The sequence below is a fragment of the Emiliania huxleyi genome (genome assembly GCF_000372725.1).
Source record: "Emiliania huxleyi CCMP1516 unplaced genomic scaffold EMIHUscaffold_247, whole genome shotgun sequence".
Taxonomy (NCBI): domain Eukaryota; phylum Haptophyta; order Isochrysidales; family Noelaerhabdaceae; genus Emiliania; species Emiliania huxleyi.
In genome coordinates this window covers 46,715-61,565 of record NW_005200197.1, presented here as the reverse complement: position 1 = coordinate 61,565, position 14,851 = coordinate 46,715, and the positions used below count along the sequence as shown (strand labels likewise).

General features: G+C 68.4%; 5 protein-coding genes across 5 annotated transcripts; 3 read left to right on the top strand and 2 right to left on the bottom strand.

Moving 5' to 3' along the window:
- Window positions 1-2,838: 2,838 nt before the first annotated feature.
- Window positions 2,839-4,691, top strand: EMIHUDRAFT_115300 (hypothetical protein; the record flags this gene model as incomplete). Its single annotated transcript, XM_005778356.1, has 2 exons — window positions 2,839-3,738; window positions 3,996-4,691. 2 exons carry the CDS (start codon window positions 2,839-2,841, stop codon window positions 4,689-4,691), a joined length of 1,596 nt encoding a protein of 531 aa, XP_005778413.1.
- A 433-nt stretch (window positions 4,692-5,124) lies between these two features.
- On the bottom strand, window positions 5,125-5,391 carry EMIHUDRAFT_237255 (hypothetical protein; the record flags this gene model as incomplete). The annotated part of the gene is made up of 2 exons (XM_005778355.1): window positions 5,125-5,259; window positions 5,377-5,391. The coding sequence occupies 2 exons, from the start codon at window positions 5,389-5,391 to the stop codon at window positions 5,125-5,127; spliced, it is 150 nt and encodes a 49-aa protein (XP_005778412.1).
- Window positions 5,392-5,748: 357 nt separating this feature from the next.
- EMIHUDRAFT_237254 (hypothetical protein) lies at window positions 5,749-7,029 on the top strand (the record flags this gene model as incomplete). The annotated part of the gene is made up of 1 exon (XM_005778354.1): window positions 5,749-7,029. One exon carries the CDS (start codon window positions 5,749-5,751, stop codon window positions 7,027-7,029), a length of 1,281 nt encoding a protein of 426 aa, XP_005778411.1.
- A 400-nt stretch (window positions 7,030-7,429) lies between these two features.
- On the top strand, window positions 7,430-8,095 carry EMIHUDRAFT_73755 (hypothetical protein; the record flags this gene model as incomplete). The annotated part of the gene is made up of 2 exons (XM_005778353.1): window positions 7,430-7,878; window positions 8,008-8,095. Coding segments are annotated over 2 exons (537 nt in total), but the record flags the coding sequence as incomplete, so codon positions are not given.
- A 3,788-nt stretch (window positions 8,096-11,883) lies between these two features.
- Window positions 11,884-14,607, bottom strand: EMIHUDRAFT_469086 (hypothetical protein; the record flags this gene model as incomplete). The annotated part of the gene is made up of 6 exons (XM_005778352.1): window positions 11,884-12,534; window positions 12,977-13,312; window positions 13,437-13,802; window positions 13,901-13,938; window positions 14,027-14,155; window positions 14,373-14,607. The coding sequence occupies 6 exons, from the start codon at window positions 14,605-14,607 to the stop codon at window positions 12,208-12,210; spliced, it is 1,431 nt and encodes a 476-aa protein (XP_005778409.1). The 3' UTR covers window positions 11,884-12,207.
- Between the last annotated feature and the right edge of the window lie 244 nt (window positions 14,608-14,851).

Genomic DNA, 14,851 nt, shown 5'->3' with positions numbered 1-14,851 from the left:
CAGCAGCGTCGCCGCCGCTGCCATCGTCGCCGTGTTGCAGCGTCGCCAGTGCACAAAGCGCAATGGACCACAGGTCTGCACTCATGGCACAAGCTCACTGGTGTGAGGACTCATTGCCACTGTACAAGGTGCTGTGCAGCACCTGAGGGCTACCTGAGTACTGCCATGGTTGCTACCTGTGGTTGCTACATCAACAGGGGTGTGCAACTGAGCTGCAACTTGAGCTAGAACTTGAGAGGCTGCAACTGAGGGATGAAAGTACTGCCAGCCAAGTTTGATTGCTGCTGCAGCCCTGATTTTCTACTCTGTGACTGCAAATGGGTCTACCCGGTACGTCTCTGCTGTGTTAGGAGCATCAGAGGTGTCGAGGTGGTGTCGAGCGGTGTCGAGGGGTGTCGAGGGGTGTCGAGGGGTGTCGAGGTGTCGAGTTTGGCACCTTGACATGGACGAGCATGGTCCCAGCCTAGATGGTGTCGAGGGGTGTCGAGGGGTGTCGAGTTGGTCGAGTTGGCATGGGGTGTCGAGGTGTCGAGTCGGTGTCTAGGTTTGGTGTCGAGGTGTCGAGGCCAGGGCTCAGGTCCCGCACCACGCGCCACTCGCGCCGGCGGGTTCACCAACGGCCGGGGCGGGTCCCGCACCGGGCGCGCCTCCACCACCCGCTGGTTGTCGCCGTTCTTCATCGCGAGATCCTGCGCCCGCAAGCGCGCCTGCACGCGCTTTGTGCCGGGCTGGATGTTCTTCTCGATCCAGCGCAGCTGCTTATCCAGCGCATACACCACCTCGCACAACACCCCGTCAATGAATTCCTCCTGCTTCGGCTCCTCGCCGGCGATCCAGCGGCCCTTGCCCGAGCCGAAGTGCATGGGAACCCAGCCGCCCCAGCTGCCGTCGGGCAAGTATTCCGTCGCGTAGCCCCCGAGAGATGGCTCGGGAAGATGCCAATATGCCCGCTCCATCACCCGCCCGCACGCAGCCGCAGCGCTCGCCCACTCGAGCGGACGGGAGTCCACGGACTCCACGGGCGCCGCGGGCCGCGCAGCCTTCTTGCGCTGCGACGGGAGTCCACGGGCTCCACGAGCTGACGGCGCGCGGCGGGAGCTGTCTCCCCGGGCTGTCGGAGAGGGTGTCGGAGATTTAGCGCCCACGGAACGCAGCGGCGCCGCCGCCGCGCCAGTTGGCGTAGACGATGAAGAGGAAAACCAATAGAGTAAAGACGTCAGACGAGGCTGAGGGTGGTCTGCAGAGCCCGAAGTCTCGCAGCGCGATCCCAGATCGAGGGTTGGCACGAGCTAACCACCCCTGTAGTGGGGCAGTGAGCGGTGGCCTGCTGAGCCGGGTGGAGGCGGTCGCCTGCCAAGTGGTCAGAGAGGGAATGGGGCACACTCATCGAGGTAGATGGCGATGCCTGGGTTGATCTGTCGGGACAGTGCTGCACCGACCCGAAGGGGTTGGTATGCTGAATTACCTCACGGCAGGCGACCTTTGCCGCTGCCTCGTCTAGCACCGCCGCGCCCTCCTCATCGTCGTCGTCCATCGCCGCTCGCCACATCTGCTGGCGCCACGCCTCCACGTCGAAGTTCTGCTGTTGCTGCTGCTGCTGCTGTGCTGCTGCTGCTCCTCCTCCTCCTCCTTCTCCACCCCCACCAACTCCTCCTCAGACTCACCCGCCGCAGCAGCCGCCTCCACCTCGCCGCCAGTCGAGCCGCCCACAGACACGCCAAGGGTGCCCGATGGGTGCACCATAGGTGCCGGAGGGGTGCCAAGGCCCTCCGACGCCTCGTCCACGGGCGACTCGTAGCCGCCTGCGCCTCCGCCCCCGCCCACGTCGGCGGCCGCCTCGCCCTGCGCCGCCTCGCCGCCCAGCGTGGCAGCAGCGAGAGCTGGGGAGGTGGTGAGGGAATTCTGCGAGCATCGGCGCAGCCCGGCGCGCAGCTTGGCCACCTCGAGCGAGTCGTCGATGCCGAGTTGAGCGAGAGCGCACGCCGCGACACATTCCTCGAGGAGGAGGCCGTCGACCTGCTCCGCAGCGAAGCGAGGAGCATGTGCCTCCAGCCTCACAGAGCTGAGGAAGGCGCAGACGTCGTCGACGGACCAGTTTTTTACTTTCCGCGGCTCGCGTCCCTCGCCCAACCGGCCACGCTCTGCTTCATTCAACCGGCCTGGAGCGCGCCGTCGGGGCGCGACGGCCGCGACGGGCGCGCGCCCAGGCGGACGCCCAGTGGCCGGGCGCGTCCCGGCCTCCGCCGCCGCCACCGCCGCGGCGGTGGCAGCAGCCGAGCTGTGCATCGTAAGTTCGAGACGCCATTAAGGTCATTCACGGGTGTCCGCGGCCCATGTCCGCTGGTAGGACAATGACCGCCGTAAACCCTGTGATCAGCTCCATGCGATCTCGGATATTTTTTGTAGGCACCGGAACGCCAGAAAACGCCAAAAAACTACTGTGTCTTCGAGTGAAAAGTAATCCGAGCAAAGCCGCGGCCGCAGTGAATTAAAAGGGGCGGTTTTCGAGGGGGCATCTGGAGAATCTGGGAATCTGCTCACTACGGACCCCCACCTCACTCATCGAAACACTTTTCACTCCAAGACATAGTACTTTTTTAAGGTGCTCTACAAGCTAGGCACAAAAGATATGGCTTTTCAGGCCATTTAGGGCCCCTTAGACGGTCACTGAGTAGGCCAAAATCCCCACTGAAGTAAGTAATTGCGTTTGTTTCTTTTTCGACACGCAAGCTTCCATCGGCTCGGCTGCTGCTTGATACATGCATGCAACCTCAAGAGACACGCCGAGCACGAGAAGCACCTTTCCGGCCGCCGAACCTCATAACTGATCTTAGCCGAATGGTCGCGCCGCCGACTCTTTCTTTCGGAGGCGGCCTCGGCTGGGCGGCAGAGGTCGTGCCGCTCCTCCGGCTCGCGCTCCCGGTCGTGCTTTCGAACGGCCTGCAGCAGTCGCTGCAGATTGTCGATGCTGCCTTTGTCGGCCACCTCGGCACGGACGAACTTGCAGGACGCAGCATAATTCCTCGAGATATCCGACCGCTCTTCTCATCGCCCTCCTTCATGCCCTCCTTGTCCCTCGCAGCTTGCTCGCTGGGAAATTTTCTCTTCAACATCATCTGGGCATTCCTCCTCGGCGTGGCGACAGCGCTCGACACGCTAGCGTCGCAGGCGGCCGGCGCCGGCGACACTGTCGCTCTCCGGCGCTGGGGCGTGGCGGCTGCGGCGGTGATGCTCGTGCTCTGCCTCCCGACGTGCGCCGTGCTGCAGCAGAGCGCTTGGGTGCTCGAGCGCTGCTTTGGGCAGAGCGAGCGCCTCTCGCAGATGGCGCAGCGGTACTGCCGCGGCCTACTGCCAGGGATCCCGCCGCTCGCTCTGTTCACCGTCGCTCAGAGGCTGCAGCTGGCGCAGGGCCGCGCTCTGCCGTCGATCCTCTCGCTGCTCGCGGCCAACCTGCTCAACTGCGGCACCAACCTCCTCTTCATCTGGCGGCTCGGGCTCGGCTTTGACGGCTCTCCGCTCGGGACTTCCGTCGTCCGCGCCGTGGCGCTGCTGCTGCTGCTGCTCTCCGAGCTGCTGCTCTCCGACCGCCGCATCGACCGCCGACGTCGCGGCGGCGGCGGCGGCTGGCTCTGCCCTTGGCCCAGCCCCTGCCCGCCTTGGCCCGGCCCCGGCCCGCCTTGGCGCGGCCCCTGCCCGTGCGGCTCCCTCTCGAGCGGCGTCGGCCCTGTGCTCGACCTGGTTCGGCTCGGCTTGCCCGGAGGGGTCTCGCTCGGAGTCGAGGCGGCGCTCCACCCCCCCCCCCCTAGCCCTAGCCGAGCCTGAGGCGCGGCACCACCGCCGCGCTGCTGAGGCAAGGAGTGGCACAATAGGCGTGGGCCTTTGAGGCGCTCGGCCGCGCAGCCCGCCCGCGCAGCCCGCCCCAAAATTCTCTTCGCGCAGCAGAGAGCGCCGCCTCCAGGCTGCAGCCCCGCCTCCAGGCTGCAGCTCCGCCGCAGGCGCTCGCTGTCCTCGCGTCGCTGCTCGGCAAGGTCTCCCTCGACGCGTGCGCGATCCTGCTCTCCCTCTCCTCGCTCGCCTTCACCGCGCTCCCCTTTGGAGTCGCCGTCGCGGCGAGCATACGGGTGGGCAACCTGCTCGGCGCGCAGCAGCCGCGCCGCGCGCAGGCGACGGCGGGCGCCGCCCTCCGCCTCGGCGTCGCCGCGATGCTCGCCGCCTCCGCCGCCCTGCTCCTCCTCCGCCCTCGCCTCGCCTCCCTCTTCACGGCAGATACGGCGGTGGCGGCGCGCGTGGCCGCCGTCGCGCCGGTCGTCGCGCTGCTGCAGGTCGTCGACGGGTACCAGGCCGTCGCGGCCGGCGTGCTGCGCGGGCTGGGCCGCCAGCCGGCCGTCGCCGCCGTCAACGTGCTCTCGTTCTGGCTCGTTGGCGTGCCGCTCGGCGCCGGGGCGGCGTTCGGCGCGCAGGGAGGCATCGGGGCGCTCTGGGCGGGGCTGACGGTCGGGTTGGCCGCCGGATGCGCGTGCTACGCGTGGATGTTGCGCCGAGTGGAGTGGCCCGACGAGGCACGCAAGGCGCTCCGTCGCAGCACGCGGCTCGGGACCAAGGGCGGCGCCGACGCTTGCGGACTCGCCGAGCCGCTCCACGACTGGAGCGGGACCAGTGCGGCCTCGAGCGGCAGTTCTTCAACGTGTTGAGTCGAGGCCTCGAGATGCCTCGAGCAGAGGGTGGGTGATCCACATCTCCAGAGATCAACCACGCACAACACGCACACAATCACAAAACTGAGCGGTCCGCTCGTCAGACTTTGAACGGGTTGCATTTAGTTTGTTAATTGCATTCCGCTTGTTGCATGATGCGTATACGTGCCCGGAGAGAGCAAGATACTTTATAGAGGCGACTCAACTCTCAGGCGTGGCCCGTGTGAGGAGAAATTGTGCGTTGTGGGCTGTGCGGTGCACCCTGCACAGCAAACACTGGGCCTCCGGCCTTGCGCCTACACACACACCCAGTCACACAGCGCGAGAACGCGCGAGATCGACTGAATTCTCGCACAAATTACAGCGAACACCATGTCACACAAACACTGTACACGGTAGGGCCAGGGGCTGTGCAGCGTATTTCCTGTGCTCATATCCCGATATCCGGCGGTCCCATCATGATTCCAGGGGTGCCGGGAACTCCGCCTTCGCGCCGCACGCGCTCGAGGTCCTTGGTCACCAGCGCGCGCATCTTCACCCGCCTCTCCAGCATGCGCCTGCCCTCCTGCGCGAGCAGCACCGACTTGAGACGCCTTCTGGTCGTCTCTTCGCGGGGTGGCAGCGGAGAAGACAGCCCGCTCGCGAGGGCGTAGGCGCACAGCAGCAGTAGCAAACGACAGACCGCGGCGAAGCGCATGGGTGGGATGCTGTTGTAAGCGATCGGGTAAGCGGGTGAAGATGCGCGCTGTTGTTAGCGGATCGGGCGGCGGCGACGATCGGTTCATCAGCGAGGATTTTTCTTCTTTTCCCGGGGGGCCAAGCGTTCTTCTTCCCCAACAAAGCCGCGCGAGGCCGCCCGCCTTCCACGTCGGCGCCATGCTCCCGCCTCGCCTTCGGGCTCTGGCGGGTGTGATGGGCCCGTCACGCAAGTTGTGCCTCGGGGAGGATTACATGGAAAAGCAAGGGGAAACAAGAAAAATATCCGTGCGATCGAAGGTCGCCGTCAGGTCGCCGCTCTCGGTGCAAAGACCGGGAAAGAGCCTCTGCAGACACGATGCTCGCCCTCTCCGCCGCCGCCCCGGCCCTGCCTGCGACGACGGCCGCGGGCCGCGGCGTGCTTAGCCCTGCTCAGCCGACGCCGTCCGAGTGGCACCGAGCGCGGCGACGAGCCATACTCGAGGCGCACCCATCCATCGTGCGGTCGCTGGTCGGCAAGGAAACGACGACCGTGCCGCTCCTTGCCGCGGCGAATCTGGCGCAGGTAGGAGCGTGCATCGCAGGGTCGCACCTTCCGGGGTACGAGCTGGCGCCCGCAGCGGTGCTGGTCGGCGGCACCCTCTCGCTCTGGCAATTTGCGCTGCTGCATGACGTCAAGCACGGCACCGCGGAGCTGCCGAGGGGCGTGCGGATCAACGACGTCGTCTTCTGGGGCAGCCTGCCCTCGCTCTTCGGCTACTACCTGTACCTGCGCTGGGGCCACCTCAGCCACCACGCCAACTTCGGAGAGAGGCGCATCGCCGAGCTGTTCGACTCGGAGCAGGACAAGTTCGAGGACGGCGACGTCATGTTCGTTGCGCATCGGCAGCTGCTCCTCGGCGACGAGCGGAGCGAGCGGCCGGGCTTCTTCGGCGGCGAGCAGGTCGGCGGGCTCGGCCTCTCCATCTCGCGCACTATCTACGCGTGGCTCTGGTCTGGCCGCGAGGGGTGGGCGTGGTACAATGCGATGGTGTACGCCGTCGGGATGGCCTACGAGCGAGCGGCGCTCGTCGTGGGTGGAGGGTGGGTTCCTGCGCTCGCCGGGCGCAACTTCTTCTTCCCCAACAAGCCGCAGGCCTTCCACTCGGACTGCGCCGCCTACGCGCGCGCCTCCGCCGCGCTGCAGCTGCTGCTGGTCGGCCTAGCCGGCCCCGGCGCGTTGTGGTGGCTCTTCTGGGCCGAGGTGGGCTGGCAGCTGCCCATCCACCCGGCGAGCGCGATGTTCGTCTCCAACCACCCGTCGCTCGACGCGCCGCGCGGCGAGGGCGTGGGCGGCTGCCAGCCGACGGCCTCCATCTACCTCGAGGGCGCGGCCGGCGAAGCCTTCGACTGGCTCTGCTGCTTCTCCAACTACCACACCGAGCACCACGACTTCCCCGACGTGCCCGCCTTCCGGCTGAAGCAGCTGCGCGACGCCGCGCCCGAGTTCTACGCCGACGCGGCGCTCGCCGGCGCGCGCGACGGCTGGCGCGAGACGATGCGCCGCACTTTCGAGGGCAGAGGGTTCTACGCGTGCACCGGCGCACTCGAAACGGTCGACGAGGCAGTAGAGCAGTGGTCGTACGGGCCGACTTTGTAGATTGTAGTTGTTAGTTCCAGTGGGTTAAACTCGAACCAACTGCAGTATACTCAATGAGTAACGAGAAATCTGCGGATAGCTAGATGAGAGAGCATTGCGGGATCCAGCTCAACCACCACACCAACAACGGTGAATACAAAGACAAGCGCCCACACTCGCGTGAGAAAGAAACACGCCAGCCAGAGTTGTTGTCGAGCGAGAGTCGCGTTGCGGCGGGGCGCGCGGGCGGCGCCGGGTGATGGTCAAGAATAACTACTCCAGCGGCCGCAACGACGACCGGCTGCAGAACCCAAACGGCAAGAACCTGCCGCAGGCGTTCGCCGACGTTGACGACAAGGACGACAAGCGCGAGAACTTGACAGACGTGCTGCCGTGCCACCCATACTCGGCGGTGGGCAACATGAACCTCAACAGCATGCTGATTGAGAACATCCGCTCGCACGACTACTTCAAGGGGCTCGGCGAGCTCTCCACTTTCGAGGAGGTCGTCGACCAGATCTACTACGACTGCACGTACATCACCCCGTGGCGGCCCGGCACACACAAGGCGCAGCGCGCCGCGGGCATGTGCTCTGGCCTGCGGGGCGTCTCGAACGCGGGCGTGCCATCGACGGCGTACATGCTGCTCTTCAAGCTCTACACGCTGCAGCTCACCCGCAACCAGATCCTGCGCCTCGTCACGCACAAAGACTCGCCGTACATCCGCGCGATCGGCCTGCTGTACCTGCGCTACGTCTGCGAGCCCAAGGAGCTGTGGGGGTGGTACGAGCCGTACGTGAGCGACCCGGAGATGTGGTCCCAGCTCGGCGAGGGCGGAGAGCGGAGCACCCTCGGTTCCTTCGTCCGCCGGTGAGCGCTCTCCCCGCCCTCTCCCCCGCCCTTTGCCCCCTCCCCCGCCCTCCCCTTTTCCTTTCCTCCGCACCCCTGGGGAACACGGGCGCCCTTTGCGGCGGCCCCCCCGCCCCCCCCCCCCCCCAGCCTCTGCACCGAGCTCGAGTGGTACGACACGATGCTGCCTCGCCTGCCTGTCCCCGTCGCCCGGGACATTGAAAAGAAGCTCGCTGAGGCGACGGCCGCCGGGACCCAACGCGAGCGCGGGCGCGACCGCGAGCGGCGCGACGAGCGGCGCGACGACGACGAGCGCGGTCGGCGGGATGAGCGGCGCGATGAGCGGCGCGAGGAGCGGCGCGAGGAGCGGCGCGAGGAGCGGCGCGAGGAGCGGCGCGAGGAGCGGCGCGAGGAGCGGCCGTACGAGGAGCAGCGCCCCTCGAACCCGCCTCGGTACGCCGACCTCGACCAGCCCGCGGAGGGGCGGCGCGGCGAGGGGCGGAGGGAGGAGGGGCGGAGGGACGAGCGGTACGAGCGGCGCGACTACGAGCGGCGCGACGAGCGGCGCGACGACGAGTATCGAGGAGGCGGAGACGCCTTCCGAGGGGAGCGGGGCGACTACCGAGGGGAGCGGGGCGACTACGGCCGCGGAGGCGACTACGGCCGCGGAGCCGGCTATGGCGGAGGCGGGTATGGCGGAGGCGGGTATGGCGGAGGTGGGTATGGCGGGAGCGGAAGCGGCTACGGCGGCGGCGGCGGCAGCGGCGGCGGCGGCTACGGCGGCGGCGGCGGCGGCTACGGCGGCGGCGGCGGCGGCTACGGCGGCTACGGCGGCGGCGGCGGCGGCTACGGCGGCGGCGGCGGCGGCTACTACGATCGGCGGCGGGAGGAGAGGGGGAGGGAGGAGAGGGGGAGGGAGGAGAGGCCAGCCGGCGGCTCGTCCCAGCCGCCCGTGTACGCAAGCCCTCCCGCCCCTCCCGCCCCTCCCGCCCCTCCCCCGCCCTCCGCCCCGCCGCACGAGGAGCTGCTCCGGCAGCCCGACCGGGCACACGACCGGGCACACGACCGGGCACACGACCGCTCGAATGACCGCGCGGCGCCGGAGCCGGAGGCGAAGCGGCCGCGGCTCGAGGAGGAGGGCGGCGACGCCGACGCGCCGAAGGCCGAGTCAGCGACCGAGAAGCTCGCTCGGCTGCGCGCCCTGCAGGCGGCGCGGTCGGGCTTACACGGCGGCCGTGTCGGCAGCGACTACACTTCGCGAAAGCGGTAGTCGAGCTCGGGCGGCGGCATGGGAGGGGCGAAGCAGTGCCGTCCACCGATGCAGGGGACGGGCGGGACTGGCCCTCTCCCACTCGAGCTCGCGTCTCCCTGCCCGCACACCCTGGCGCGTGCCTCCTGCTGCTCGCTGTCCAGCTTTCACGCTCTCTCGCGGAGTCGTGGTGCCCCGGCTGCGTCTCACGAGCGGGTGCTGATGGATCCATCGTCCGGTTGCCCGAATCGTGCCAGGGAGCGGCTGAGGGCCGTGCATGTCGAGATGTTATCGTGCACGCAGCCCCATCGGGAGGACACCGAGGCGCGCTGCGCGCGTTGGGTGGCTGGGTGCCTCTGCGATGCTTGGGTTTGTTACTTTCCTAGGGGGGGAGGGGGGGGGGGAGTGCGCCGGCCTGCGTCACGGCTCACGCCGTCAATAAAAAACCTACTCCCCTGTGCGCTCCCGTCTGGCAGGTCGTCTGGCGTAGCCGTAGCAGTCGGTCGCGGCGGGGTCGCCGTCCGCGCCCCGCCGGCGCGCGCGGGGAGAGCGAGACCCGGAATGTGTGGCCGGCGCTTCCGCGCTGCGATGTGTTGAGTGCGTGTGGGCCGGTGGGGGGCTGCTGCATGCTCAGTATTATAAATTTGATTTAGCGTCCTCACACGTCGCCGCTCGACGAGGCGCGCCGAGAGCCTCTGCCCTCTACCACCGGCCCTGCGCCGACGCATCCAAGCCCAGGCGCGGTGCTGCTGTGCGGCTTGCGACCGCCCTGCTTCTGCAAAGCGGCGAGTCGATCCCCTTTGCGCCGGAGCTCGCGTCGGGCGGTGCAGAGGATGACGCAAGCGGAGCGCACCGAGGTCTGCAGCCGCTCTTTGGCCGTGCCGACCGCCTCCCTCAGCGTCAGCACCTCCGCCTCGAGCGCCTCACGCTCGCCCTTAGCGGCGGCGAGCGAGCGGCGAAGCGTGAAGTCGGATGGCCGCTGCGGCACGTCGACGAGGTTGCTGTAGAGGTCCGCCGTCAGATCGTCTGCCAGCGTGCTGGACCCCGCCGCGCCACCGGCCGTCTGAGGTCGCGATGGCTGTGCTGGGGCTCGCTTGACGCGTTTGGCCTCTCCTCCTCGAGCCTCTTCCTCGCACGCCTGCACACCAGTGGCCGCCGCCGCATCCGGCTCCGATCCCTCCTCTCCGCTCATCGCCTCACCGTCTCTGCACACCTCGCCGCGCCGCGCTGTAAAGAATTTTCAGCGCCTTTTTTTTTCACAGCAGACAGGCTCGACACAGGTGCGGACTGGCGCGTGCTAGCACAGAACCACCTGACGCAAAACTTCTCGCACTGTAAAAAAAGAAACGCAAAACTTCTCGCAAAACTTCGAGAGAGTCAAAACTTCTGGGCTGAAAGCTGCCCGCGAAAACACAACAACACCTGCCTGACGAGTACAGCTAAAGAGTACCCGGGGCCCCCCATGCGAAGAGGGGGCCCGTGAACATCTTTAGCTTGTGAGCCAGGAAAAGGGTTGAAAACAATCATAAATAGTTAGAGGCTGCGCAGGCCGTCCCGTTTGCATGTTGCATAAAACCAACGCCGCCGCGCGCTGCGCGCGCCGGCTCTGTCTCATTCACGTGCCACAACATGTGTCACACACGGCGGCTCCGGCAGCGGCACCTCTCGATCGGTTCCACTTTCTACGCACACGGGGGGCGGGAGGGGGGGGGGGGGCGGGGGCGGGGGCGGGGGCGGGGGCGGGGGCGCGCGCAGCGCGCAGCGCGCGCGCTGCACCACACACCACACCGAGGCAAAAACTTCAAGGAGGGGGCGGCGGCGGCGGCGGCGGCAGCGCGCGCGCGGCGCGCGCGACGGAGGGGCGGAGCAGCGACCGCTGGCGCGGTCGCTGCTCCGTCTGTGCCAGCGACGCGCGCTCTGGTGCAGAGCGCGCGTCAGGAAGCGTGGCGGCGCGGGACGCGCGGCGGCGGCGGCGAGCAGCCGAGCGCTCCGTGCGCGGTGAGGCGGCCGGGTGAGGGCGCGGCGGGTGACGGGGCAAGGGAGCAGCCCACACCCGGCCGTCGCTTTTGAGCGACGCTGTGGCACGCCTGCGCAGGGGCCGCAGGGCGGTCAGTTGTGGGGCGAGGCGGTGCCGGCCGCGGGCCGGGTGCAAGGCGCCGGCCTCGGCGCCGCCTCGGCGCGCCGCACGGGCGCGGCGAGCCTCTGAGCGGGAGCCGAAGGTTTGCTGCGGTAGGTAGGTGGGAGGGAGGGAGGGTGGTGGGGTGGTTTGACTTTGCCGCAGAGGCCGTCCCTAGCTGTGAACAGCAAAACGGGACAGTATTTCGGAGGATCCCGCTGGTGGAAAAAGAATTTCCCTCACGCACACTCGGACGAACACAGACGTGGCGACCTCCGACCTGTTCCTTTTCACAAATTTTACCCATCTCACAGTAAATAAATAAATAAATAAAAACGGACACCTCTCTACTGTGAGATGGGTAAAAAGGATCAGGTCCCCGCCCTTGCGATCTTTGTGCAGGGTTCTTTGTGGGTGTGGTCGGTGACTAGCCGGGGTCGTCCTCCCGATGGGGGACTAGCACTAGCCGTCTTCCACATGGTCCCTCGGGTCCCTGCTGCTCCTAATCTCTTCGTACATCCTCCTGCTGATCTCCGCAAAGTCCTGCTCCCTCCCTCGTCTCGCCCTGCGCGTCTGCTCCGCCTCACCGTCTTCTGCCCTGCGTCGTGGCTGTGGCGAAGCTAGAGGTGTCCGTTTTATTTATTTATTTCGGACGAACACAGATACCATGTGATTTTGTTTTATGGCACATGACGGTACGGCGGAGAGAGCGGACTCTCTCTCCGCCTCTCTTCTCCTCGAGCGCGTCTCGCGCACTCTGCGCTGCCCGGTGTGACAGCCGGCCGCACCGCTCGGGTGTTGCGTTCGTTTGCTCGCTCCTCTCTCTCGCTCTCTGCCTATGGCTACGCTCCTCCCCCTGCCCGCCTGGCTACCTCCCCCTTTGTCCGGCGGCCAGCCAGAGGCCGGCTCCCTCCCGCGCCCGCCGAGTGAGCTGCCGCCCGCCGCTCGCCGCCTCTGCCTCCGCCGAGAGGGTCACTCGTGCAGGTCACTCGTCGTCAAAGAGAGAGTCGGACGGGTCGCCGCCGCTGCCGCCCTCCGAGGCCGCCTCGGAGGCTGCGCCGTCCGCCTCGTCCTCCCCCGCCTCGTCCTCCCCCGCCTCGGAGGCGTCGTACTCGCCCTCGCTCTCCTCCTCGCCCTGCCTGCTGCTGTAGCCCGCCTCGCTCATCCCGTCGAGCCCGTCGTCGCCGAGCCCCTCGCCGTCGCTCTCCAGGTCGAACAGGTCCGACTCGGAGATCGCGTCCCCGTCCGCCTCGGACGCAACCTCGGACGCCTCGTCCCCCAGCTCCGAGTCTCCCATCTCCGAGTCGCCAACCTGGCCGCGACGAGGAGACGGTCGAGGAGGAGACGGCCGAGGAGGGGAGGGCCGAGGAGGGGAGGGCCGAGGAGGGGAGGGCCGAGGAGGGGAGGGCCGAGGAGGGGAGGGCCGAGGAGGGGAGGGCCGAGGAGGGGAGGGCCGAGGAGGGGAGGGCCGAGGAGGGGAGGGCCGAGGAGGGGAGGGCCGAGGAGGGGAGGGCCGAGGAGGGGAGGGCCGAGGAGGGGAGGGCCGAGGAGGAGAGGAACGAGGCAAGCGCCGCCACCCGCCCCTTCGCCGCCCCCCGCCTCCCCGCACACCCACCGCAGACGCGTCGCTCACTTCTCCGAGCGAGCCGACTGCTGCTGCCAGCACCGCCGCCGCCACCGCCGCCGCACCGCCGCCGCTGCTGCTACTACTCCGACTGCTAACCGCCACCGCTGCCGCTACTACGGCTGCTCACCACAGACGCGTCGTCCTCCTCGAGCGAGCCGAGGGGCTGCTTGCCTCCCGTGCTCTCGTGCTTGCCGCCCGTCGCAGGGTGCTTGCCGCCCGTCGCCGGCTGCTTGCCCGCCACCCCGTTCGGCGCGCCGCCCTCCTCTCCGCCGGCCGGCCCGCCCTGCCCCGCCCCCGCCCCCGCCTCGCCGCCGTCGTCGAGCTCGTCAAAGTTGACCGCCGAGTTGACCGCCGAAGGGCCCGCCGGCGCGGCGGCGGGAGCGGCGGGCGCCGGCGCCGCTCCGCCTGCTGCTGCGTCCTCCGAGTCGGAGTCCGAGTCGGAGAGGACCGGCTTGACCGCCGCCTAACCAGTTCAGCACGTAGCCCAGCTCAGTCCATCGTCCGAGGCGGGGAGGAGAGGACCGCTTGACTAAGACCGCTTGACTCAGGGCTTAGCTCGACTCATAGAGGACTACTAGATGAGAAACAAGCGCCTCCTCCGCCGCAGCCTCCTCCTCCCCGAGGTTGCTGCTCGCCCACGCGTCCATCTCGGCCGCCTCCTCCTGCTGCCGCTGCTGCTGCCTCGCCTGCTCCTGCGCCGCCGCCGCCGCCTCCGCCTGCTGCTGCTCGAACGCCTGCACCGCCGCCGCAGCCGCCGACGACGCCGACGCCGTCCGCTCGACAGCGGCCATCGAGGTCTGGCGCTGCACTCCGCCGCCAGCCGCACCGGCCGCCGCCGGCGCTGCGGCTGGCTGCGGCGCGTCGGGCGAGTGGTCCTGGGCAAGCGCCTCCCTCTCGGCGGGCGGCGGCGGCGGCGCGTCGAGGTGCAGCGAGGCGAACTTCCGGTCGAAGGTCTGGCGGCGGGCGGGAGAGGGGACGGGGGGGGAGGGGCCGTGGGGCGAAGGGCGCGAGGCGCGCGGGGAGGGCGGTCTCGCGGAGGGCGAAGCGGTACCGTGAGGAGCTTGCGCGCGTCCTCGTGCACGAGGTTGCCTGCGGGGGGCGCGTGCCACGTGTCGCCGCACCAGCCGCGAGCCAGGTGAGCCGACCCTCCTCCCGACCCTCCTCCGCTCACGGGCACCCCCGCCCTGCGCTCCCGCCTCGCCTGGCGGGTTGAAGCGCATCGCGTTGTTCAGCGTCAGGTGCACCGCCGCCTTGAAGTCGTCGGCCGAGCCGAACTTGCCGCCCGACAGGTGCAGCCGCACGGTGCCTGGGCGCGGGAGGAGGGCTCGGAGAGGAGGCGCTCTGGCCGGCCCTGGCGGCGGGGAGGGGAGGGGAGGGGAAGAGCGCGAGGTCGCTCCGGTGCGCGCGGGCGCGCGCGCCAAAGTCCATCGGGTTCTCGACGATCGTGAAATAGTCGGGAAGGTTGAGCGCGACCGGGTCGACGGGAGTGTTGAAGGGCGCGGCCGTCTTTGTCGCCATCAGACCCTTGAGGATGGAGCCGCAGGACTGCTGCCAGCTCGGCGCCGCGTCCTCGCCATTGATCCACCGCGCCGCGATCTGCGGGTGCCGCTGCTCGAACGCCACGAGCTGAGCCGCGCTCAGCTCCTCGACGTCAAAGTCGGTGGGGTTCACGCGCATCAGCCGGTACTTGAAGCGGTCGCGCGTGAGCATCTTCTTCTTCTGCGCGGCCGCCGAGCTGCCGCTCGGACGCTTCGACATGGCCGCGGGCCCGACTGGCAGGTCGTTAACGAATGTACACCGCGCGCCTTCCGCTGGGTTTGGCTCCTCTTGAGGATACGGGGCCCACGTTTCACACCTTTGAAAAGGCCGTTCAAACGCACCCTCTCGCCCCATGCAGCCGGCTGCTTGCTGGTGGCACTAGGGCCGCTGGGACGCGCAGGAAGAATACGGCCGCCCCATTCTTTTCTCGCAAAACGCCCATTGTCCACTGGCGTCGAGGTGT